Source organism: Amblyomma mixtum, chromosome 8, assembly GCF_055824585.1.
Source record: "Amblyomma mixtum isolate Tamu chromosome 8, ASM5582458v1, whole genome shotgun sequence".
NCBI lineage: Eukaryota > Metazoa > Arthropoda > Arachnida > Ixodida > Ixodidae > Amblyomma > Amblyomma mixtum.
The window spans coordinates 112,345,385-112,370,847 of record NC_143019.1 but is presented as its reverse complement, the minus strand read 5'-3'; the positions used below and the strand labels follow the sequence as shown (position 1 = coordinate 112,370,847).

Sequence of the window (25,463 nt, the reverse complement as noted above, 5' to 3'; positions counted from 1 at the left end):
GCTTCACAGGGCTTCCTTATCACAGAGAAACACGCTGTGCAAAATGCCGTCAATGGGCGTGCAGTGTGCACAGAGTACAAGGGAGAGGAAGGCGGAGAAAGAAGGAAAAAGAAAATAAGCTCCCCGTCGGGGAATCGAACCCCGGTCTCCCGCGTGACAGGCGGGGATACTAGCCACTATACTAACGGGGAGGACTGAGGAGGTGGCTTCACAGGGCTTCCTTATCACAGAGAAACACGCTGTGCAAAATGCCGTCAATGGGCGTGCAGTGTGCACAGAGTACAAGAGAGAGGGAGGCGGAGAAAGAAGAAAAAATGGCTGAGGCTTAACTTGGTTAACCCTGGTCACATGCGAAGCATATTGATGGCTAGGCTTGGTAATACATGGCTTTCCTTGGTTGCATACTTGGTCATTTTAATACAACCACTAGAAGCCTTCGTCGTGGGGGAAGACAACGGCATGGCTACAGCGGAACGCCGACTAACCCCGAGACGCGCGTTTGGTGGGCGCCTGGATTGCCACGGAAGCCGCGTCCGCCTGCCCGATGGAGCGAGCGTTTCACCTACACCGAGTGTGAACGCGCGTTCGAAATGCGCGGGAATGCCGCTCGAGGACATTCCGGTGTCTGTGCGATGGCATCGTTCTCCCTCTCCCAGCGCGTGACGGCGATCTGTCGTGACGTCATGTGTCACGTGGTATGTCACGTGGTGTGACGTCACTGTACCACGGGGTATGCACGGCGTGCAACCACAGCGACGGCGCGAGGTGGACCCCCATCTTCCTCTGTCGTGACGTCATGTGTCCCGTGGTGTGACGTCACTGCACCACGTGGTGTGCACGGCGTGTAACCACGGCGAAGGGCTGTAGTGTACCTCCGTCTTCCTCTGTCGTGACGTCATGTGTCACGTGGTATGTCACGTGGTGTGACGTCACAGTACCACGTGGTGTGCACGGCGTGTAACCACGGCGAAGGGCTGTAGTGTACCTCCGTCTTCCTCTGTCGCGACGTCATGTGTCACATGGTATGTCACGTGGTGTGACGTCACTGTACCACGTGGTGTGAACGGCGCGTAACCACGGCGAAGGGCTGTAGTGTACCTCTAGTAATATGCTTCGCATAAAAAGAAAATAAGCTCCCCGTCGGAGAATCGAACCCCGGTCTCCCGCGTGACAGGCGGGGATACTGGCCACTATACTAACGAGGATTTTTTTGTTCTTTATTGCCTGTTCTGCGGCCAGCAACAATACATACACAAATGGAACAATTTAAAAGGCGCTTGCCGTTCTTTGGCATGCGCCGGTGGTTAACAGCGCTTCAAATTGACAAGAGCGTCGAAAAGCGGCAGCCAGTCTGGATGGTCACTGCCTGCTTTACACACTTCACGTATGAAAGCAACACTTTCAATAAAGTACTCTCTGGCGGGTCTTGGGTTCAGATCGGCATGATGCACAGCCATCCTAGTGCGCCATATGCTATGGAGGCACACGGTCATAATCATGTCATAGGGCACCCCTCCTTCATTAGCGGTAGGGAGAAAGCGGATGCCGTACGGCGTGACTGGCAAGTCCTTTTTTATGGTGCGTTGCAGAATATCCCATAGAAAAACCGCGTCCGAACACTCAAGAAAAATGTGGTCGATGGTCTCCGGTCTTCTACAGTGCAAACAGTTTACAGTCCACGGGACGAAGATGCCTTTTTGCTCGAGCCACGGCTTAACCGGGAGCGTCGCAGTGTGTATTTGAAAAAAGAAGCTTTTTACAGATGGCCTAACCGCCATCCGCTTTACCCTCTTCAAGACATCTTTACCCCCTCCATGTGGATATACTGAACGATACAATGGCACTGGCATACACACATCAACCATATCTCTGTACAGTTTCTTCCGGGTGACGTTGCTCAGGTACTCTACTGAAAAACGTGCCTGAAGAAAGCGGAAAGACAAAACAACCTCCCGTAAAAAACCGCGCACACTTGGCCCGTTGGCCAGAGGAGATGACACAACAAAAACAGGCAAATGATCACGCAGTCTCGTTTGAATGACTGTCCGCAGAAATCCATCGCTTTGGTCTCGCACAAACAGAAACCTGGAAACGACTTGCTTCAAAAACAGGTGGGCTAAACCCAGCCCTCCATTCTTCACTGCGCGAAACAGATTGGTGCGACTCGTGCGCTCCCATGTTGAACGCCATATGTACACAGCAAGCACTCTGTGCAGTTTTTGTATGCTCGCTCTTGACGCACACATGACCTGCAGAACATACCAAATCTTTGCTACAAGAAACATTGCACACGGTTGACCTCGCAAATATAGAGAGGTCACGCCCTCCGAACTTTGTTGTTTTTTCCTTAATGCGTTCCGCTTCGTGCTTCCAGTATTCCTCGGTGTCTTTATAGTGCTGCATAGGCACTCCGAGATACTTTGTTGGTGAGTGCGCCCATTGCATATTTTCAAACACAGCCGGCGTGACGCCCCATTCACCGTGCCAAATACCAACTGATTTGCTCCAGTTGACACTGCTTCCCGTCATCCTGCAGAACTTGGTTGTCATTCTTACTGCGTTGCTGACACTGGGTTTGTCGGCGCAGAAATCCAAAATGTCGTCCGCGTATGACAAAAGCTTAACTTCGCTTGAACAAAAACTATAACCGGTGACATCCTTGTTCATTATAATGCTTAAACAAAAGGGCTCAAGAAACAACGAAAATAATAGAGGTGACAAGGGGCACCCTTGCCTAACAGAAGATTTCACTTGGATTGGAGTGGTTAATGTCTTATTTATTATAACTCTGGTAAAATTATTTGCGCAACATAGCTCTATCCCCTCTAGAAGTATCTTGCCGACGTTCACGTGTTTCAAGACACTGAAAAGGATTTTGTGGGCGACTTTATCGAAAGCTTTTTCTAAATCCAACTGAACCATTGCCACCTTCCCGAAATGCGCATCACAGCACTCTAGAACAGTTCTGGTCACGTGTATATTTGTTTGGATAGAACGCCCTCTAATGCCGCATGTTTGGTGTGGTCCCACTAGCTGTTGTATTACCCGTTGAAGTCTTTTACCTAATACTTTCGCGAAAATCTTATAATCTGTGTTGGCCAGCATTATCGATCGGTACGCGCGCACAGACAACAGCGCAGTAGGGTCATCAGATTTGGGAATCAGTACCTCGTGGCTATGTCTAAACGACGGGGGCAATTCTTTTCTGTTGTATGCTTCTTCTATCACACAGTGTAGTGCCATTGCAACCTTGTCTTTAAAAGCTTTATAAAATTCCGAACCGAACCCGTCCGGCCCTGGTGCTTTTCCAGTGCTTAATTCATCAATAGCATTTTCTATTTCTGTAATGGTAATTGGTGCCTCTAAGCTTTCTTTCACTTCTTCTCCTAGCTTTGGCATGAGCTTTAAGAATTCTGTTTCAAATCCTTCTACGAGTTCTGGTTCCTTGCGAATCAGTTCACAGTAATAATCTACGAAAGCGCACTTTATCGATTCACTGTCTCGCACAACTGTGTCTCTGAACGTTATCGCTCTTATTTCGTTGCGTGCAGCGGAGCTCCTTTCGTCTGACATGGACCGTCGAGTCGGGGCTTCCCCCAAGTACAATCTTTCAGAACGCGCACGTATTACCGCTCCTCGGTATCTGTATACGTCGATTATCTCAAGTTCGCTCTTCACTTCTTTTATTTCTTTAACAAACCGACCCGGCGACGAAGCTTCTTCGCTCAGATAGCAGTCCAACTTTTTTTTCAGTTCATTTTCTTTTTTACTCTTATTCTTGCGCAGTACGCTGGCTCTTTCAATGGCAGTTATTTTCGCTTCTTGTTTGAATAGTTCCCACGCCTCAGTGCAGCTTTGCGTCCTGCATGCAAGCACGTCGGTCATTTTTTCTTGCATTTTCTGTACAAAATAATCATCATCAAGAATCTGTATATTGAACTTCCACAGATCCCAGTTGAATTTCGGTGGCTTTTTCGGACCCAACGTCACAGTGACCAGACTGTGATCACTAAAAGAAACGTTTTTGACATCATAATTGGTACACACAGGCACCAGTGTTGCGGAAACATAAATTCGGTCTAATCTGGCAAGGCTGCCTCGTTGCTGATGGGTAAAGTACTGTAACGTAGGATTCGACATAAAGTAACCAACATCTGCCATTGCTCGGTCATCTACACACTCGCTCAGAAACACTGAACTCGCATCTCGAACGGGTGCCTGTCTCGCTCGATCTTCTGAACTGCACACACAGTTAAAATCTCCCAACATGACAATGATCCTTTCATCACTGTTTAGGTGCCGATCAACACTTTCAAAAAACATTTTCCGTTCACTTGCACTATTTGGAGCATATAAACATATAACTCGGAACTTATTGGCATGCAGAATAAAGTCACACACAATGAGGCGGCCACTGTCACAAGCATAAACACTTTCTATAATCGCTTCAATGGAATTTTTAACAAATAACGCACACCCACCCGCTGTGCCAATAGCGTGAGAAATGCATACATTATATCTCGCTCTGAAAGGTTCCACCATGCGGTTCGTTGCCTCTTCGCTTTCAACTTTCGTCTCTTGAACAGCAATAATGTCTAAGTCGCACTCCATAAAAAGTCGGCTAAGTTGGTACTGTTTCCTACGATTAGACAAGCCGCGCACGTTGAGCGTGCCGACGTGTAAACTTGTTTCTAGGTTGACTGCCATCTTTATTTAAAGAAGCATTCGAACCACACAGTATCCCCTTCACTATCGGCACTATTCGCATTTCCAACAACTTGCACAGTCGCTTGCGCCCTTCGGCTCATTGAGGCGTCGCTTATAAAGTCGCCGCAAGAAAGCGTCCCTACACTAGCCATTGTCGCTCGCCAGCAGGCCCGACAGACTCACTTGGCCGCGGGTCACGTCGGCGGCAGCGCCGACGGCATCCGCTCGGGCCGAGGCTCGGGCGGAATTTTGGGTGCCGGTTTCAATGTTGATCTTCGGGTGGGCGTCGTTTTCACAGGCGGCTCCCCGCCGACTTCTTTGCTGGTATCGTGCGCCTCGTTGTCGCTGTCGTCGTGAAGTCGCTTCGCTGCCGTGGCACCGACGCTCGACATCACAACGTCTTCAGTCCCCTGTTGCGTGACGGTTGCAGTAGGCGAGGCGCTAGTCATCTTTTCGGGGCAGTCGTTGGTGGACGTTGCAGCGCTCCCCGGCTTAGCCTCCTTTGCTGGTGCACTCTACCTCTGTGCCACTTCTTTCGCTGGAGGAAGCGGTCTAGTGGCGTCTTGAGCAGGCGGTACAGTCAGGCCACCAGCCGCCTCTTCTGCGTCGGCCTAGTCCATGAGATGCTCAGCTTGGACTTCGTTGCTTGAGCCCAGTCCTGTTACGTTGGCGTACGTTCGAGCACACGTGCTCTCATCATGGCCGTAGCGCTTGCACAAGGTGCAGCGCGGCACTCGGCACTCTCGCCTGATGTGGCCTCGACTGTTACACCTTAGGCATAACGGTGGCCTACCAGGTACAATCGCCCAATTTTTTAACCTGAACGCGCGAGCGTCGACCGGCCAGTCGATAAGCGCCGTACAACGGAGCATAGCGGCGAAGTGTGCGAGAATACGCGCGTGCGCACAATGCCCAGTCCAGTGCAGCTGCCCTCTGCCAGGCTGTTCCGGGAACCGGACCCCACCCCCTTTCGAGCACCGTTATCGTCTTCGTCTTTTCTTCTCTGAACGCTGCCATCACGCTATAAATAAAGGGTCAAGTGGCACCGCTTGGGCTCGATGGAATGCGACATACACCGGCTGAATCAGCACTTTTTTTTATTTTTATTTTCCCTACGGCTCACGCGGCAATTTCCTGCGGCAAAAAGATATCTGCCGCTGGAAGTCCTGCTGATTAGAAACTTCGATGTTGCAAAGAATAGCGTGCCTTGCCTATGTCTGACCAGAAATAAATTTATTGCTTTTCTCGAGAGCAAAACCAGAAGAAAAACAACGCCTCAATAAGGATACCTTTGCTCGCACTGGTTACCAAGGGGTATTAGAGATTTTGGTAATTCCAGCTGCTTGAGAAATTGTGGGGTCCCGGTTGTCGCAACTCGCTTGTTGCCCTTCAGTATTTGCAGAAGGCTCCACCAGACTGAACAACCGTTGCGATGCGTCGCGGAAGAGAGTCGTACAGCGCTGGTACGAGGTTGTGGTCGATTTTCAACAGCTCCCATTCGGCTTCAACTTTGCGCCATAGTTCATCGCAGCTCACGTTGTGAAGCCCCATTTTTGATAAGTTCTTTTTCATTAGGCCCCACACGTTTTCAATTACATTCATGTCCGTTCCTTGTGGCGGCCAGTCAATGGTCATGATTCCGAGTTCTTCCAGGCGGCCTTTGGCAGCGCGAGACGTGTGCACGGGGGACAAGTCCTGCTGTAGGATGAAGCAGCCGTCATTGAAAGGACCGTCGAGCACATGAGGCAGGAGCACCTGTTCGACGATATTAATGTAGGAGGCGGTACAAAATCGGCCCTGTATTCTGTGTAGTGGTCCAAGGCCCTCTTTGGTTACAATCCCCCAAACGTTGATGCTTTTGCGTCCACTGGCTCTTACTTGGTGGACGTATCGGGGGTCATACCTACAAGAGAGGAGAACAATAAGTCAATTTAAAATTGCGGCAATTTACACCACAAACGTATCTTAAATTAACAATAACAAGAAAAGGCTCACAGGAATAAATTTGTGAAAATAGAAACAGGCACAAACTAACTAAATATTCATAATAGGAAGAAACGAACCTCGTTAGGTCTGGTCTGTATACTTTGCGTTTTTGGTCCCACTGCGTGCAGAATGTGGACTCGTCGGTAAAGACGACATTGTGCCAGTCATCTGCTGTCCAGTGCAGATGGGCCTGTGCAAAATCCAGTCTTTTTGTTTTCGCTGTGTCGGAAAGAAGCGGCTTTTGGGCAGCACTTCGATTCTTCAGGCCTTCTTCCAAAAGCCGTTTTCCCACCAATTCTTCGCTGACATCGAGGCCAACCGCATGTCTAACCTGGCCAGCCGTCATGAAGGGATTAGTCTCGGCGACGAGAACCAAGGCGGCATCCTCTTCTGCTGTCGCCTTCCGAACGCAGTTCCTTGCTGCATCACCTATGTGCCCTTCGTCTCTAAACGCGCAAATTATCCTGTTCACTGTCGCTACATGTAAATCCAAAGCCATCGCGATCTGTCTTTGGGACTCAAAGACATGCGTACTGCAGCTACTCTCCTTTCCTCTGGCACCCGAGGAGGCATTGTTGATGCTGCGTGAAGCAAACACTCCAGAAAGCGGATGCAAGGCCTTATATACTGTGAAGCGCGATAGCAATGACATCTGATCGGATTATTTCACTTATCAATTCACACTTCCCTCTCCTACAGAAAAGAAGGCGGTACCACGTTGCCTTTTCTAATCCTTTGTCAGTGGCGTGGAGAAAACAGAAGGAAAGGCGATAACGGACAAAAAAGCAGGTGGGGTGGGGTCCGGTTGCCGGAACAGCCTGGCAGAGGGCAGCTGCACTGGACTGGGCATTGTGCGCACGCGCTTATTCTCGCACACTTCGCCGCTATGCTCCGTTGTACGGCGCTTATCGACTGGCCGGTCGACGCTCGCGCGTTCAGGTTAAAAAATTGGGCGATTGTACAACTAGTAGTGCATTGCTTCCAGCAATACGTACTTGATGAGGCAAGTCCTCGAGAGTCAGTCCGTACTTCAGTTTAAGGCCGACTGTGCGGGCAGAAGAGCCCTTGTCAGCAATGCCCTCAAGGCGCCAGCACTCCCGAGACAGGTCGGTTACTTTCCCGTATGGGGCCAGCGCTTCGTCCGGGGCGTTATGCAGCACCCAATGCAGCTTCAGCCGCACATCCTGGTTGGCCGGGTCAATGACAAGGCATCGTTTTTCCTTCACTTTCACTTCGCCAGCTTCCAGAATTTTCTTCGTCGCTTCTTGGCTACTGAAGGTGACCGCCCACACGTGGTTCATCTGAAACGCCCCCAGAGCTAGCACTTTGGGGAGCATTCCGAGGCGAACCAACGTGTCGCGAAAGTCTTCAACACGAAAAGGCCTGGCCTTCAAATCACCGTGAAGAAAGACGGTATTCAAAACGGACGCACCTGTTGGCAATTGCGGCAGTACAACTTGATAATCCTGGGAATCTTGGGCAAGAAACCTGTTTAAGCGGCCCTGCTGGGCCGCTGACACCGCTCCAACGGAGCTCATGATAGCACGTCCGTCACGCTCGGTGGCCGGAAATGGAATCATACTAACGAGGAGGGTTGAGGAGGTGGCTTCACAGGGCTTCCTTATCACGCTGTGCAAAATGCCGTCAATGGGCGTGCAGTGTGCACAGAGTACAAGGGAGAGGGAGGCGGAGAAAGAAGGAAAAAAGAAAATAAGCTCCCCGTCGGGGAATCGAACCCCGGTCTCCCGCGTGACAGGCGGGGATACTGGCCACTATACTAACGAGGATTTTTTTTTCTTTATTGCCGATTTTGACGTACAAATCAAGAGGTTACAAGAAATAAAACATGGCGGCCACACTTTGGCCGACACGACTTTAAAATTTTTTGAGCGACATTAATCCATCTAGTACAGTTATCCATTGCGGTGGATCAGGCAGTGCGTTGTACACATTTCTTAAGCGCACAACGCTCTCAATGAAATGTTCGGGAACCGGGCGAACAACCAAGTCCGCGTGTTCGAACTGCATTCGTGTTTTCCACACCGCGTGGAGGCCCAGGACCATAATGAGGTCATAAGGTATTTCTTCTGAGGTATTCACAGGCAAGAAACATATGCCGTACTGATCCAGGGGTAACTGTTTTTTTAAAGTTCTTTGGAGTACATCCCAATGAAAGATCGGGTCCCAGCAGTCTAGAAATACATGCTCTATTGTTTCGGGTTTCTTGCATAAAAAGCAGTCAGAGTTCCAGATAATGAAGAGTCCTTTATCCTGAAGCCAGGTCTTAAAGGTGCACTGAAGAGGATTCTGAACATGTCTTTTTGCCGCGGGAACTTGATGTACACGTTCCCAGCATTCTTAGGAGCTGCGACTTATTGCCCTGTGTGGCCGATTTCCTCAATTAAATCTAATTAACGTCCGGCTCCCGCCTTTTTTTTTTGAATTCGGCCTCATACGATGGGCGGAGTCTACCAACGCGTCGAGTGCCTTTCAGCCAGTTCCTTGGAGGCTTGCCGCTCCGTCATCGGCGGAGTAATACGTAGTAATACGCGGAGTGACTTTTTGAAAATGCGCACGTTGTTGGCCGAACTACGTTCAGCCATTTGTGTTTTTGTAAGCCGATGAGATGGACATCGACGATCTCACAGAGCTTGAAAGAGAGATTCTTCGGCGGACGGCAGATTTAGGCGCCATCTCTTACGATAGTACGCCTTTGCGCGATACGGCCGAAGATAGCAGCAGTGGCCATCCGTCCGGCCGTACCACGGACGAAGACTCGGACGCCGATGGCTCCGAGGACGGCTGGCAACGAGTGGGAAACGTGGACTGGTGAGTGATATGAACTCTATTATGCTCGTGGCACGCATCGCTGACATCCGTTTTCTGCGAAGGTGCCAGTGCGACGGCTGCGCTGCCATGCCGACAGCCATCGAGAACGTCTGCTGCCGGGAATGCCCGGCCGCCGTTAAAAAGCAGCCGGGACACAACTGCATCACAGCGCACCCCGAGTTCGGGTATCTTTGCCTGGACGAGGGTGTGCTGCAGCTTGCATATTTAAACATGCGGCATTACCGGCAGCCAGGCATGGGCGACACCGCGAACGAGTAAGTACAACTGCAAGCTTCACGGATTGCGTAATAACGCTACCGGTGCTAGCTCTTGCAACTACGTTTATTGACCACAGTGCGATCTAAAGCGCATACGCATGCGGTGCTGTTCTATTTAAAAAAAAAGACAGAGAATGCCTAAAACTTCGTATACAGTGCGGAATCACGGTGTGCTATGGCCATAACCACTGCAAAAGACTGCAGCTGTCCACTGCGCAAACAAATGGGATCAGGATAGTTTGCACTGACAAAGCCCATTACTGTGCAGGAGACAGACTCATTCTCCTTTCAGGAATTAGATTACGAGCTATATAGCATAAGAAGCATGGAACCTTTTTTTACCTTACATGCTGTCATTTTCAGAAAAAGGAACCTTATTTACAGTTTCAGGAACGGCTGAAAATAAGGCAGACCTTATTGACTGCTAGTCTAATACATGTCCGGGTTCAGGTACGTCGGGATTTTGGCTGGTTTAAATTTATCTTTATTGCAGTTGGCAGCAACTGCTGAGCCAATTCGAAATTTCAAAGGAGATTGTCCTATCAGAAGTGGGCTTCTGGCACCTATATATATAAATTTCCTTAGTTGCAGTGATAACATAAATACTAGTAAGTGTGATGAAAAGTGTGCTTTTGGAGCATTTAGCAGAGTTGTAGAACTTGGTTGCCATATATGGAATTGTACATAGTGTATATTGCCGCCCAACACCTATCCTTTCTTACTATCGCTCCCCCCTTTCTTTCCCTCTCCCTGTCCTTTTATTCTCGCTAGCCGCAGCTCAGGTTTGGATGGCAGATGCCGCGGCTAGCAACATCGTTAGCTTCCATTGTTATTTTTTTTATTATCAATAAAGAGCCACTAGCAACAACAAGGGAGGTCAGCTTGAGACATCTAGAAAAGAGTGAACATTGGGCCTCAACCTTGGTGTGCATGCTTACTCAAGTCACCATTGTTTAGTGTAGTTACAGGAATGATTGTTTTTGGTTCAAATGAGTAAATATGCAGAACAGGCACTCTTCTGGCTGAATTAAAAAAATTAGGAGGCGGCTAGGGGTCAGAACATTCTGTCCCCTCCCGACTTGGATGCGCATCTGATCAACTTCATCCTGTGTACTGCTTGCTACATCTAATCATTGGCATTGTTTCAGGCACTACCGGTTTGCTGCCTACAGGCAGTGTGTGCTCTGGCTGTGGGGGCGGCTTGGGCGCCACAACAGAAGGCCCCTGCCCGCCTGCATGGTGAAGGCAATAAGGGCAAAATATCCTGGTGAAAACCATGTAGGTTTTCAGCTTGCAACTCCTTAAAGCGGGTAGACGACGACGACCAAGAGCGTGGGAAGAGTAGAAGACGACAACGAAGTTCGGACTGTGTTCTCGGTGCCGCTAGCAGCTGTTCTTTCCTATTTGTAAATATATTCTTTCCCGCAACATATTTGGTGGAGGTGCAGCTTTCCCCTACGTCTACCAACGACGGAGCTCCGCAGCGGCCGCCAGTTGCCTTCCCTCATCATGACCCAAGACGCCTCCCAGCAAACCTCAGCCCCGGCCATGACATCACTCGTTCTTTCTCCCCCTTGTGACCCTGGGACATTTTCTGGTACCGACAACACTGACGTCGACGACTGGATCAACATGTACGAGCGAGTGAGTACCTACAACCGCTGGGATCCGACCCTTATGCTCGCAAATGTAATATTCTACCTAAAAGACACTGCCCGGGTCTGGTATGAGACCCACGAAGACCATCTAACCAGCTGGGACGTGTGCAAAGAGAAACTCCGCGAATTGTTTGGACCGCCCCTCGGCCGAACACTTGCTGCTAAGAAGGACCTCGCCTCCCGAGCTCAAACATCTACAGAGTCCTATGTGTCGTACATTCAAGATGTGCTGGCCCTCTGTCACAAAGTTGACGCCAACATGCCCGAGTCTGACAAAGTCGGCCACGTGTTGAAGGGAATCGCCGACGATGCCTTCAACTTGCTCGTATACAAGAACTGCACTACAGTCGACGGAATTATTAAGGAATGTCGACGCTTCGAGGAAGCCAAAAGCAGGCGTATTAGCCAGCCGTACACACGCCTCCCCAACACGGCTGCGACTTCTTCATGTGAAGACCTGCGACACAGGGAAACTTCAGCGCCCCCAGAAAATGTGACCCGCATCATCCGACGCGAGCTCGAAGCTATGTCCCCTGCCCCCCTGCATCTACATGATGGCGACAACCGCTTGCCTACCATCTCTCTGGTACAAGCTGTCGTCCGCCAAGAGTTTGCAAACCTTGGTTTCCAGCCCGTCAGCCCTGTACGGTCTTCACCACCACCCGAAATCACTGCGATTGCTCCTGGACGACCTTCGTACTTCACTCCACGTCGCCGAAACCCTAACGACTGGCGGACAACCGACGACAGGCCCATTTGTTTCCATTGCCACCGCATTGGCCACATCTCCCGCCACTGTCGAAATTATTGGTCCCGTCGCAGCACATACCGTCCTCTCAGCTCCCATCGCGACGACGAACAGCCCAGCCACTACACGCCCCCTCAAGCCCAGCACGGTGCTACAGTCGACGGCCAGATTCCCCGCTCCAGCCGCTCCCCGTCCCCCCTGCGTCGACAGTCTCATTCGCCCCAATGCCGTCGCTCCTCTCCTGGCCCCTACAGACGCTCGCAAGCGGAAAACTAGACGCTGCAGTGTCTGGAGGTTATGCTGCAGTACAGCCCCAGTCCCAAAATCCTCGATTAGCCCTTCGTGCACACCATAATTTGCTCGCCATTCATGTCGATGGAGTGCCTGTGAGAGCCCTGATCGATACAGGCGCGCACGTATCCGTCATGAGTTCAGCCCTACGACGCCGCCTCCGAAAAGTACTGACCCCTGCACCCAAAGCCGTTCTCCGCGTTGCCGACGGCGGAACGCCTCATGTTGTTGGACTATGCACAGCCCGTGTGACCATATCCGGCCGCCATACATCCATTCTGTTCTCTGTTCTAGACCAGTGCCCTCATGAAGTCATTCTTGGCCTCGACTTCCTGTCTGAGCATTCAGCCCTCATTGACTGCGCCACTAATGTTGTTCAGCTTGACCTTCCTCTTTCTGCTGAGTCGCCGTCCCCAGTTATACAGTCTTTGTGCTGTCGACTTTGTTCGTCTACCGCCTCAAGCCGCAACTTACATTTCTTTCTCATCTGTTCCCCTGTACCTGATGGTCACTACGTAGTCACTGCGGAACTTGACGTCGCCCTGACGCGCAGCATTGCGCTTCCACACATTGTATTTACATTGTCGGCCAACCGCGCGTACCTTCCTGTCCTGAACTTTGGTTCATCCATCCAACCGCTCCCGCAAGGCATCTCACTCGCCACGCTGTGCCCTGCTGCCGAATGTGTGATATCAGTGGTGGACAGCTGCTTACCTTCCACTCAGCAATGCCGGTTGCCTGCGGCCCCATCAACAGTGAACCCAACGGACGACTACCCTGACATGATCGCTTCTGACCTACCGCCGATGCAAGCTCGCGATATTAGGTGCCTCTTATCATCTTTCCGCGACATCTTCGACTTTGATAGCTGTGTTTTGGCTCGGACCTCTGTGGTGACGCATCACATAAACACCGGTGATTCCGCTCCTCTCCGCAGACGTACGTACCGAGTGTCCAGCGCCGAACGCACCGTCATAAATCAAGAGGTGGACAAGATGCTCGCAAAAGACGTCATCGAGCCCTCGTCAAGTCCTTGGGCTTCACCAGTCGTCCTGGTGAAAAAGGACGGCAGCTGGCGCTTCTGCGTTGATTATCGGCACCTCAACCGCATCACAAAAAAAGACGTATATCCACTCCCAAGGATCGATGATGCCTTGGATTGCCTCCACGGCGCCAAATATTTCTCTTCAATTGATCTTCGATCGGGGTACTGGCAAATTGCCGTTGATGAAAAGGACCGCGAGAAGACCGCCTTCGTGATGTGATGGCTTATACCAGTTTAAAGTCATGCCGCTCGGCCTCTGTAACGCCCCGGCTACCTTCGAACGAATGATGGACTCCCTTCTTCATGGCTTTAAATGGTCCACCTGCCTCTGTTACCTAGACGATGTTGTGGTTTTCTCGCCTACTTTTTCCACGCACCTCGAGCGCCTCTCCAATATTCTGACAGTGTTTCGTAACGCCAGACTTCAGCTGAACTCATCGAAATGCAAGTTCGGTTGTCGCCAACTCACTATTCTCGGACACCTCGTTGACGCTTCTGGTGTACGCCCAGATCCCATCAAAATTCAAGCTGTGAAGGACTTTCCTCTTCCAAGGTCGTCGAAAGATGTGCGCAGCTTTGTCGGCTTGTGCTCGTATTTTCACCATTTTATCAAAGATTTCGCCGGCATCGCTCGTCCCCTCACCGATCTTCTGAAGAACGACACCCCCTTTACCTGGGGCCCTGCTCAAGAGAACTCATTTTCATCCCTCGTCCATTTGCTGACCACTCCGCCCATCTTAGCACATTTTGACCCGTCGTCTCCCACAGAGGTTCGCACCGACGCCTCCGGATATGGCATCGGCGCCGTCCTAGCCCAACGTCAACAGGGTCAAGATCGAGTCATCGCTTATGCCAGCCGCCTACTTTCAGCCGCAGAGCAAAATTACACCATTACTGAGCATGAGTGTCTTGCCCTTGTCTGGGCAGTAGCTAAATTCAGACCCTACCTGTTCGGCCCTTCATTCGCTGTTGTCACTGATCGCCATGCTCTCTGTTGGCTGTCTTCACTAAAAGATCCCACCGGTCGCCTTGGTCGCTGGGCATTGCGCCTCCAAGAATACTCATACTCCGTCGTGTACAAGTCAGGGCGCCATCACCAGGACGCTGAATGTTTATCCCGATACCCTGTGGAACCACCTGACCTAGAGGACGCAGAGACCCTGCCCTGCCTCTTAGCTATCTCTGATCTTGCCGATATTGCCAACGAACAGCGCCACGACTCATCTTTACGACCTATCTTTGATGGCATCCGTTCTGCAAACCGATCTCCGTCTCTGAACCTTTATGTGCTCCAGAACGGCATTTTGTATCGCCGAAACCTACGCTCCGATGGCCCTCCGCTCCTGCTCGTGATACCCCAACGTCTACGCTCTTCTGTCCTGGAAGAACTGCACGATCTGCCGACAGCCGGTCACCTTGGCGTGTCCCACACGTACGCTCGGGTGCGGCATCGCTTCTTTTGGCCTGCTCTCTATCGTTCCGTCAAGCGTTACGTGGCCACTTGCGACCTGTGTCAACGTCGGAAAAGGCCCTCCACTTTGCCTGCCGGTCTTCTGCAACCCATCGACATACCTCCGGAACCTTTTCACCGTGTTGGCCTCGACCTTCTTGGCCCTTTTCCAACACGTCCCTCTCCGGCAACAAGTGGATCGCTGTCGCAACTGATTATACGACTCGGTACGCCATCACGCGTGCTTTGCCGTCCAGCTGCGCTACCGATGTCACCGATTTTCTTCTGCAAGACGTCACCCTTCACCACGGCGCCCCTCGTCAACTGCTCACCGACCGCGGTCATTTTCTATCCAGAGTAGTTCACGACATTCTTCGTTCGTGTGACACGCAGCACCAGCTCGCGACAGCTTACCAATGGGCTTACGGAAAGGTTCAACCGCACGCTCACCGACATGTTAGCCATGTACATATCGCCAGACCACCGAGATTGGGACGCAGCCTTGCCTTATGTGACATTTGCATATAACTCTTCCCTTCATGACAGAACAGGCTATTCTCCTTTCTACCTTTTGTTTGGTAGGCATCCCACCTTGCCTTTGGACACACTCATGCCTTCTTCTTCAGCCCCCACCACTGCTTACGCTCGGGACGCCATCTCCCAGGCCACGCTGGCGCGCCAAATAGCACGTAGTAGGCTCCAAGCCTCTCAAGTTTCCCAGAAGTCAGCCTACGACCGCCGTCACCAGGCCGTCGAATTTACCCCAGGATCACTCGTCCTTCTCTGGACGCCCTCTCGCAGCGTCGGTCTCTCCGAGAAGCTCCTTTCGCACTACCGTGGCCCTTACCGTGTCGTGTGCCGTGTTACCGACGTGAACTATGAAATTGCTCCCCTTGAAACCTCGCCATCGTCCTCTGGCGCCACCACCGACATCGTCCACGTCTGTCGCCTTAAACCTTATCACGACGCTCACACGTCGCCGCCCTAACGCCGAGACGGCGTTTCAGCAGCCGGGGGTCCTGAAGTGGGTAGACGACGACCAAGAGCGTGGGAAGAGTAGAAGACAACGAAGTTCGGACTGTGTTCTCGGTGCCGCTCGCAGCTGTTCTTCCCTATTTGTAAATATATTGAACCATTGAAATATATTGAAAAATAGTGAACCATTTCGCACCTCATTTTTGCTTCCAATGCGTCACAGCATTTACAGATTGCATGCAGACCATTTTTGGGAATGTGCTTAGTTTATTCAGTGTCTGTGTAGTAGTATAGACAAAGTCTCTGCCTGACAGGCAAGGACAAGCTCGTCCTTGTCATACCTCAGCACCATGAGAGGTTGCTCAACTACACTCACACTCACGGCCACTTGCACTCACTTACACTCATGTCCACTCGCATTCACAAGCACTCATTCACGTCCTCTCACACACTCGCACTAATGTTCACTCACATTCACAACCCGTCACCCAAACTCATGACCACTCACTCAACCGCACAAGCTTCGCTTGTGTGGTTGAAGAGCTAGGCCAAGTAGATCAGGCTCATTGCATGGGTCTGGCCCAATAAAAAAAATTATGGCCCGAGCAGAGCTCTACAGTGCACACGGCCGGCCATAGAAAAAAAAAAACGAAGCGTCCACTGCAGTACTCGAGATCCCACCTTACGCTAGTTATTGCTGAGAAGTTGACAGTCGTGGTTTCAGCAGCAAGCATTGGAACTCTGTGTACAGAGCTCGAGCCGTGTAGGAGGCATGTCAACAGACATCTGCCTTTCTAGCTGTGGTAATGCGAAATTCGATAAAAGGATCGGACACAACTCGTATCGGTTCACTGCACCCGCGAACCTGCGCCCATGCCAACGGTGAACTAGTAAGGTGAACAACAACGAAATATTTCCATTCTCGCGCCAGCGTAATCCTCTGCGTCATTTGTAAATAGACACCGGTATGGTGCCTTATGCTACCTCGAGCGCCTTCGGCAGTGAATATCTAATTCCCTCAGCTATCAACAGAAAAAAAATAAGCACATGCAACAAACTTCACTGTCACGCGGCATTTGCCTCCAATCATGACCACTCATGCTCACAGACGCGAGTGAGGTGATAAGAGTGCACTCACGAGTGAGTGTGCCGACCCACAGTCCTTGTAAATCGTCCAAAGGTAGGCATCCTACGCACCCGAACATGGGATTTCAGCTTTCCACTGGCAGGATAAAGAACTGGATCACCTCATACCACATTTTTGCTTGCAGTGCATCAGAGCTTTTGCACATTGTAATTCATCCAGACCACTTTTTTTTGGAATGTACTAAGCTTATTCAGTCTCCGTGTAGCAAAGACTTATTTGTAATTCAACTGCTCTATAAGAGTTGGTTTAAAAGGCTTACAGAACTGTGGTGGTGGACCAAAACTTTCAGACTTCAACTAACCTGCTGATACATGAACCAACAAGGTGTGAACCTTCCACATCTTCACAAAATTTTGTTCTGCAGCTCATCAAACTGCCATACACAACTGAATCGCAGGGTTTCAAAATCAGTAAGTTAGGTGGCTCCATTGCTCTTTTGCAGCATAATGTATAGCTCTGTATTTCAGCCATGCGGTAAAGTACGAAAAGATGCACAAAGCCACTCAGAATAGCAGTTGTAAAATAGTTTATTGACTTGCTTAGATGTATCTGCAGAATCCTTCCGGCACTTGGTAGGTGGCCGGGATCCTGCTCAAATCTGAATGCCTTTTGGTCCGCGGGTGCAAGCACCACTCTTATCACACTTGCCTCAATTGCTCCTCTGCCAGTCAAGGGGAATGTAACTGCAGGTGCACTGAATCAAAGTTTATTCCTGCTAAAAGTGTCTTGCAAGTGACTGCACAAATTGCAGAGGAGAACGGCCAGACTGTGATAAGAGCATCCCTATCCGCCAACTGGGATACGCGCTCTCTAGCAGGCAGGTTCTGCCGAGAGAAAAATCTGTGTGATCTGGCTGAACCAGTCATTTTTCTGCAAAAGATGTTGGTTGCCAAGGTGACCATTCAACAAAGGATACGTGTCTTGGCATGTCCATACAATCTGGGGCCGGGTAGACAGGAACCTGGGAATCTGTAGCTGGTTGGACCTGCATGCAAGAAACTTGTAAAAGTATGTGCTGACAAGACGTTCATGTCGACCTCCGTTACAGTAAAGGGGAAACGCACATCTTGCTGCTCGTCAGACAGTTCAGACTTTCAAACACGCTGGATGTTGTCCCCCTCACCTTGGCGAAAGCCGATCGTTGGTGCTGGGAAAGCACTTATGCTGGCTTCTGATGCATCAGAGAAGGATCGCTGACTCTTGGCGCTGCTCATAACTTCCTTGTCAAACTTTCAGGTGCGCTCTGGAAAGGAAATTGGCGCATGATATTGTTCGAAAATACGCCCCGAATGTCATTCATGCAGAAGTTACACGTTACTCACTGAAAGTTGGAAGTGTTTGCATGGGACACAGTGTGAGTGATGTCATTGGCAGCCATTGGTCCTCATTACACTTGCAAAGTAGGATTCCGAGCCCTGCCACGAAGATGCTATGTCGGCCTCTGGTGCAGCAGAAGGGGGAACACACATCTTGGAGCTCGTCTGACAGTTCAGAGTTTCAAACACGCTGGATGTTGTCCCCCTCACCTTGGCGAAAGCCGATCGTTGGTGCTGGGAAAGCACTTATGCTGGCTTCTGATGCATCAGAGAAGGATCGCTGACTCTTGGCGCTGCTCATAACTTCCTTGTCAAACTTTCAGGTGCGCTCTGGAAAGGAAATTGGCGCATGATATTGTTCGAAAATACGCCCCGAATGTCATTCATGCAGAAGTTACACGTTACTCACTGAAAGTTGGAAGTGTTTGCATGGGACACAGTGTGAGTGATGTCATTGGCAGCCATTGGTCCTCATTACACTTGCAAAGTAGGATTCCGAGCCCTGCCACGAAGATGCTATGTCGGCCTCTGGTGCAGCAGAAGGGGGAACACACATCTTGGAGCTCGTCTGACAGTTCAGAGTTTCAAACACGCTGGATGTTGTCCCCCTCACCTTGGCGAAAGCCGATCGTTGGTGCTGGGAAAGCACTTATGCTGGCTTCTGATGCATCAGAGAAGGATCGCTGACTCTTGGCGCTGCTCATAACTTCCTTCTCAAACTTTCAGGTGCGCTCTGGAAGGGAAATTGGAGCATGATATTGTTCGAAAATACGCCCCGAATGTCATTCATGCAGAAGTTACACATGTTACTCACTGAAAGTTGGAAGTGTTTGCATGGGACACAGTGTGAGTGATGTCATTGGCAGCCATTGGTCCTCATTACACTTGCAAAGTAGGATTCCGAGCCCTGCCACGAAGATGCTATGTCGGCCTCTGGTGCAGCAGAAGGGGGAACACACATCTTGGTCAGTTCAGACTTTCAAACACGCTGGATGTTGTCGCCCTCACCTTGTTTGGTCTAGCCTCACTGGGGACCCAGGCTGAAGCGGGACCTCCTTGCTTCCACAAGGTCCTGAAGAGAAGGCCTTGTGAAGGCCGAGGTCATTGGTGCTGGGAAAGTACTTGTGTTGGCCTCTGATGCATCAGAGAGAGATTGCCAAAGCTCGCTGCTGCTGATAACTTCTTTTACAAGCTTTCCGACATACTCTGGAAATGAAATCTTCACATTACTTCATTCCAAAAGGCTCCCCTCAAGTCACTCATTTGGGATGAAGCATAATACTTACTGTAAGTGGTAGCTGTTTTGATGGGGCACACTGTGTGATGGCCTTTTCGCGCCTTGGTAGTCTTCATCATCCAGCGTGAATTGCCTTCCTTTGTCTTCGCCTGGGACCGGTCTGCATTTTCATTGAAGTGGAGGATGGCAAGCTGCGTCCTGTAAGTTGAGGATATCGCATCGGATGGCAATGCTGCCTAATGATCTGGAGTACGTGGATGTGGTTACGTGCTGACTCTTGGAATAAACCAACTGCCTCTAGACAGAGGACAGAACTACAATATAATATTACCTTGCGAGCATCCCTGCTGGAGAAAATGCCATAGACTTTGGCGCGAAGTCAATCAAGATGCTGTGGAATGCCTCCAGAGCAAACGTTTGGCCATGGGGGGACATCTGTGTGATATCCTTGAGGAGACGCTTGTCCTCAGTGATGTGCTTGAATTGCTCGTATGCCTGGGACTCTTGAGGAAAAGGTATGCTTTAAAACAAGTTCTTTAGACAAGGGCAAAAACAACTCACTAGGGTCCATCCAAACTCTTGTCTCCTCTGGCATGTCGCTGTGGAGACACCTTGGGTACAGTCCACCATGTCCAGAGTGCTGGTTGATGACGTGATTTTTCATACTCCGCCAGACGTCGACGACCAGCTCTGCATTGCCCCCTCCAGCGCGGGCTGCCCAGTACATGTGGTTGGTAGTTGACTGAATCCAGAGGTCCAGCTCCTTGCATCCAGCCCGCTTGCTTGCCGCAGCTAGCTTTTTCTTGACACCTTAATTTTAAAAAGGCATATCAGGGAAGCCTGCAGCACATTCTGTGCAAGCAAGCATCTTTCAATCATGCTCTCAACTTTCTTACCTTTTGAGATGTGCCAAATGTCAAAGTAGTGCTTGATCTTGGGTTCACGGGTCTGCATGTGCTTTCGTATGGCAGGGTGACGGTCAGTTGTGAGAGACCGGATCTTGATACCTGTGTTATGCATTGTCGGTGGGATAACGATAAATTGTCTACCATATAAACCTTTGTGGCATGCCATACATTTCTCCTTGAAGAATTCCAGCTGCTTGATTAGGCCTTCCTTCTCCATGTTCACGCTGGCCATTGCCTGCTCCGACTGCATGAAGACGGGTTTCAAACATTACATTCCTGTATTTCCACTCTACATACCAACGGCTTACATAAATATTTATCACTGAATTACTGCAACAACTTTCCACAGACGTGTCTACTGACCTCCCCCAGCTGGACCTGGACCGAGTGAAGAATTCTGTTGATCTGCTCAACATGCGTGGTGTATGTCAGGAACTTGGCAGAAAACCCAGGGGAGTCAAATCGTCCATCACCGGTGACATCAACCTCTTGGTTGTTCAACTGGTCCATGAGTTCAGCTTGTTCTTGTAGCCAGATCTGTTCAAATGTTATTCCATTTCTTGACTAGCCCAGTGTAAAATTACAACTTAGTTTGATTGTGCACTACTGCAGCGGTAGTTACTACAAAACAACAAAAAAGTGATGTCAGGAGAAGTGTGTTCGTTTAATCTGAACTTCATTTCTGCCTTCTGGCTAACGAGAATTGAACTTTTTTGAAAACATCTGGTCAAGCTGGGGTAAATATATCAGTATGGTTTGTTGGTCACCTTTTCTATCGCAGGAAAAAGGAGGGCATCCTGATAGTTGTAGAAGGTCCGGTCACTTGGGACCTGCACATTCATGTGGCGCAGCATCCTCAGTGTGGAAGCTACATTTGCTCCTGAAAAGAGGAGGTGGCTGGACAGCAGAAGGTTTCCTGCTGCCCTTCCATTGATGACAGGCTGGCTGTTCCACGTCCGGACATGCTCCAGAGGACAGATGCTGATGACATTGATGAGGCTGCCTTTGGTGGTAATGGTGGTTTCACAAGGCCTCGAGCACTCTGGGCATGTCTGGAACAGCTCCCTCAGACAGCTCTCAAAGACCAAGAACTGCCGTTCTTCTTCTGGGGGGGTCGGTGTACTCTCTGCGGATGACTCACTGGAATCAGAATAGTGCCAACTGTTAGGCCCAAAACCCATGCAGCTGTGAAGAGCCCACCTTTCGGTATCGTCATGGTAGGTTGGAGAGTAGCTGGAGTCAGAGTCTAGCCTGTCACCCTGTGGAGATGTGCAGTCAAGTGGATCACTGCTGCATGTGGCCGGGACGAAGGGTGGAAGCAGCAAGGGCTCCTCTGTGACACGGCCAGGAGAAGTCGCAGCTGGCGTCACTGTAGGGAAACAAATATTCATCCACACAGAATGGACGAAATGCAATAAGGACTTACAGACAGCTTCAGATCTAGTGCTGTGTTCGACAGAACCATTGTCCTGGTACGGACCACTGCTGGCTGCAGCTGTTGAAAGCCTTGCCTCAGAGGGATCTGGTTGAAGATCCTTGCTCTGAAAGATGGTTGTACAAAGGCCGATCAGTCACTTCGGTTTACAAAGCTGGAGGTGGTGCAACATAGCATTTCAGGATTGCTCTACATTCCATGCCTTCACTATAAATACACCGATTTGGGAACTTGATTAGTTTCTATCGGGTGCACGGCATCGTGAATCACAGCATTTACAACCAAACGCCATGTCTGCGCGAAATTTGAGCGCGAACAATGCACCGTTTTAGCCGGCGGAAGCATTGTACGGCGCGCGTAAAATTGCCGAACAAGCTGTATATCAAAGTTTCTAAGCTTATTTAGCCGACCCCACACTTACGAACGCGAAGCACGGAACACTGTTACTTCTTTCGCTTCTGCGAATGATGACCATTCGCGTCATGATACAGCCACGTAACTTTTAGAACAAACTATATCTTCAGCCTGACGCATGTTCGAGTCGGCGATCCTACAGAACGACACTGTCGAGCCATGCTAAGAAAATTAATTCATAGAAATACTTACCAGTACTCTTTGGCGCTTCGGGGCTTGTTGCTCGGTTCCATCGACGACGGGAAGTCGAAGCGTGGGCATAGCGTTCCAACGCAGGCGAGAGTGACTCACGTCGGGCCGATGGAAAGCGCTTATCTCGAAGTGTTCAGAGCAGAAGCGGACACACTTTGGTAGCGTCTCGGTGTTATCGAGCCCCGCGCAACGTAGCCATGCACTACGTCGCGGTTCGTCCTTCGGCAAGGCGAACAAACGTAGGCCCTTGTGCCAATTTTTCTTAGTCCGATGAGGGCACAACCTCACCGCACAAACGTCCGGCATCGCGAAAATATCACTCGCGAACCGAACAACACTCGCAACAAAACGCGATGGCGTCCCACAGATCACACGAAAAAGTGTAGATCCAAGGATGTCGCAGGATAGCAAAAGTAGGAAGTGGGGCACACAGGACCTTCTGGGAGTAAGGACCGCGTGCACCAACAACCGACAAGTAAAAGAAGCGAGGCGAGCGCTTCCTCGGAGCAGGCCGAAGCCACCGCGGTAGGGCGCATCACTCCTATGGCAGCAGACGAGGAGAAAACATAGTCCGGCTGCTTCGGGCTTGTTTTTTTTTAGTGATACGCTCTATGAACCACAACTATGTCGCGGATTTATCAAATTATTGTATCCTGCGTGTCCAGAAAGAGTAATAGAAATTAGTTCGATTATTTTCGCGGTTTTCATTTCACTTCAGTCAAGTCATTGGCGAAAGCAAATAGTCCGCGCGTAATTTTATTTCTGTTGGCTTATTTTGCGGCTATATTATCTACGAATGCAACTACTTATTCACGGAAACTTAAAAAACAAAATAAAGCCAAAGCAAAGCCTCCACAGAGCTGACTGAAAGGCACTCGACGCGTTTGTAGACTCCGCCCATCGTATGAGGCCGAATTCAAAAAAAAAAGGCGGGAGCCGGACGTTAATTAGATTTAATTGAGGAAATCGGCCACACAGGGCAATAAGTCGCAGCTCCTAAGAATGCTGGGAACGTGTACATCAAGTTCCCGCGGCAAAAAGACATGTTCAGAATCCTCTTCAGTGCACCTTTAACTGGGAGGGTGTTTGTATGTAACTTGAAAAACAACGATTTGGCTGAGGGTAGTATAGGCATTTTCTTCACTCTTTTTAGGACGTCCTGTCCTGGGCCACCGCGATGTGGAGAACGGTACAAAGGTACAGGGAGCATGACATCTACAAGGTCTCTGTAGAGTTTTTTCTTTGTAACGGTTTACAGGTACTGCTGGGAAAAACGTATATTCAACAGCCTATACGACAAGACAACTTCATGCAGGTATCCAGTCGCACTTCCGCACATATTTTGAACAGACGAAACGACGAATCCAGGGAGAAGTCTACACAGCCTCACTTGTATAACTGTGCGCAGAAAGATATCATTCTGGTCCCGTAAAAAAAACAAAGCGTGCCACGATTTGTCGCAGAAACAAGTGAGCCAGGCCAAGACCCCCTTTCTTGACAGGCAAAAACAAATTCGTTCGACTGGACCGCTCCCAAGTGGAGGCCCAAATAAAAATAGCAAAAACTCCGTGCATTTTTTGAATGCTCATCCTCGCCGCACACAACACATTCATGACGTACAAGATTTTAGATATTAGAAAAAGGTTGCAGACAGTGGCTCTAGAAAACATCGAAAGTTGCTTGCCTTGCCACCCGTTCGCCTTTTCTTTAGCCCTCAAGGCTTGAGCTCTCCAGTATGGTTCAGGGTCGCGATAATTTCCGAGAGGCACACCAAGGTACTGCGTTGGCACCATTGACCAGGTAAGCCAACAAAAGTCTTCTGGTGTGTCCACCCAATCTCCATGCCAGAAGCCATGACTTTTATCCCTGTTAATCTGGGCTCCAGTCGCATCACAAAACTTTTCGACGACATTAGTTGCCTCCCTAATGCTATCGTTGCTGGCGCAGAACACCGCGATGTCATCCGCGTACGCCAGAATTTTGACTTCGGCAGCCTGTAGTCTGTAACCTGTTATGCGCGCATTATGTTCAATCGCCAAACAGAGTGGCTCAAGATAAGCGGCAAACAGCAGTGGTGACAGGGGGCATCCCTGTCTCACCGACGAGAGCACGCACAAGCTATCAGTGAGCGAACCGTTAACAATAATACGCGTTGTACATTTTTTGTACGCCATCGTGACGCTTTCCGTAGTCACACTGCCCACATTCGTGTGTTCAAGTATGCAGAGCAATGCCTTGTGCGAGACGCGGTCGAAGGCTTTTTCCAGGTCAAGCTGCATCATCGCGACGTGATCGCCCAGCATCGCAATACTCGAGCACGCTTCGAGCCACGTGCACATTCGTCGCGATAGTGCGGCCTTTAATGCCACAAGTCTGGTGTGGTCCAACCAACTTTTTAATAACGCCTTGCAGTCGCTTTGCTAGAACTTTAGTGAATATTTTATAGTCGACGTTAGCAAGAGTTATTGGGCGATATGAGCCTGGCAACAAACGTTTCTGAGCATCATTATTCTTCGGGATTAGCACGATATGTGAGGTTGTGAAGGACAAGGGCAGTCTTTTCTGGTCATACGCTTCGCTAACAACGTGATAAAGAACTTGGGCAACCTCAGACCGGAAGGTTTTATAGAAAATGGCCCCTAAGCCATCCGGCCCAGGTGCTTTCCCGACGGCCAACTCATTTATTGCACATTCTATCTCACTTGGTGTGATTGGTTGTTCTAGCTGTGTCCTTACTTCTTCGTCAAGCTTTGGCATGAACAGAAGGAATTCTTTTTGGAAACAGTCTTTAAGGTCCCGTGGCTGACTTAGAATTTCTTTAAAGTGCTCGGCAATCGCTTGCTTAAT

The 25,463-nt window shown here is 50.0% G+C and overlaps 3 protein-coding genes, 1 long non-coding RNA gene, 2 other non-coding genes and 1 pseudogene across 8 annotated transcripts; 1 reads left to right on the top strand and 6 right to left on the bottom strand.

Annotated features, from left to right (window-relative positions):
- Positions 1-119: 119 nt before the first annotated feature.
- On the bottom strand, positions 120-191 carry TRNAD-GUC (transfer RNA aspartic acid (anticodon GUC)). Its single transcript has one exon. It is a non-coding gene; the product is annotated as a tRNA-Asp (tRNA).
- Positions 192-1,304: 1,113 nt separating this feature from the next.
- Positions 1,305-2,246, bottom strand: LOC149333947 (uncharacterized). The gene has a single exon (XM_089557823.1). It carries the CDS (start codon positions 2,244-2,246, stop codon positions 1,305-1,307), a length of 942 nt encoding a protein of 313 aa, XP_089413949.1.
- Positions 2,247-5,222: 2,976 nt separating this feature from the next.
- Positions 5,223-8,231, bottom strand: LOC149333946 (uncharacterized; annotated as a pseudogene).
- A 177-nt stretch (positions 8,232-8,408) lies between these two features.
- On the bottom strand, positions 8,409-8,480 carry TRNAD-GUC (transfer RNA aspartic acid (anticodon GUC)). Its single transcript has one exon. It is a non-coding gene; the product is annotated as a tRNA-Asp (tRNA).
- A 524-nt stretch (positions 8,481-9,004) lies between these two features.
- LOC149333944 (uncharacterized) lies at positions 9,005-11,112 on the top strand. Its single transcript, XM_089558840.1, has 3 exons — positions 9,005-9,522; positions 9,585-9,797; positions 10,949-11,112. The coding sequence occupies exons 1-3, from the start codon at positions 9,320-9,322 to the stop codon at positions 11,103-11,105; spliced, it is 573 nt and encodes a 190-aa protein (XP_089414966.1). The 5' UTR covers positions 9,005-9,319; the 3' UTR covers positions 11,106-11,112.
- A 6,511-nt stretch (positions 11,113-17,623) lies between these two features.
- LOC149333943 (uncharacterized) lies at positions 17,624-18,351 on the bottom strand. Of its 2 annotated transcripts, none has more exons than XR_016285343.1 (2): positions 18,179-18,351; positions 17,624-18,099 (listed from the first exon to the last, which is right to left on the bottom strand). It is a non-coding gene; the product is annotated as an uncharacterized LOC149333943 (long non-coding RNA). The 2 variants fall into 2 exon arrangements; XR_016285342.1 differs by having other exon boundaries at positions 18,238-18,351.
- A 501-nt stretch (positions 18,352-18,852) lies between these two features.
- Positions 18,853-23,659, bottom strand: LOC149333942 (uncharacterized). 2 transcript variants are annotated; one of them, XM_089558839.1, is made up of 14 exons: positions 22,617-23,659; positions 22,002-22,116; positions 21,776-21,944; positions 21,343-21,715; positions 20,939-21,112; positions 20,744-20,819; positions 20,564-20,674; positions 20,229-20,477; positions 19,999-20,170; positions 19,717-19,865; positions 19,439-19,636; positions 19,245-19,363; positions 19,044-19,163; positions 18,857-18,958 (listed from the first exon to the last, which is right to left on the bottom strand). In XM_089558839.1, exons 1-11 carry the CDS (start codon positions 22,920-22,922, stop codon positions 19,455-19,457), a joined length of 2,076 nt encoding a protein of 691 aa, XP_089414965.1. In that variant the 5' UTR covers positions 22,923-23,659; the 3' UTR covers positions 18,857-18,958; positions 19,044-19,163; positions 19,245-19,363; positions 19,439-19,454. The 2 variants fall into 2 exon arrangements, with proteins under 2 accessions (XP_089414964.1, XP_089414965.1); XM_089558838.1 differs by having other exon boundaries at positions 18,853-18,958; positions 20,564-20,819.
- Positions 23,660-25,463: the final 1,804 nt, after the last annotated feature.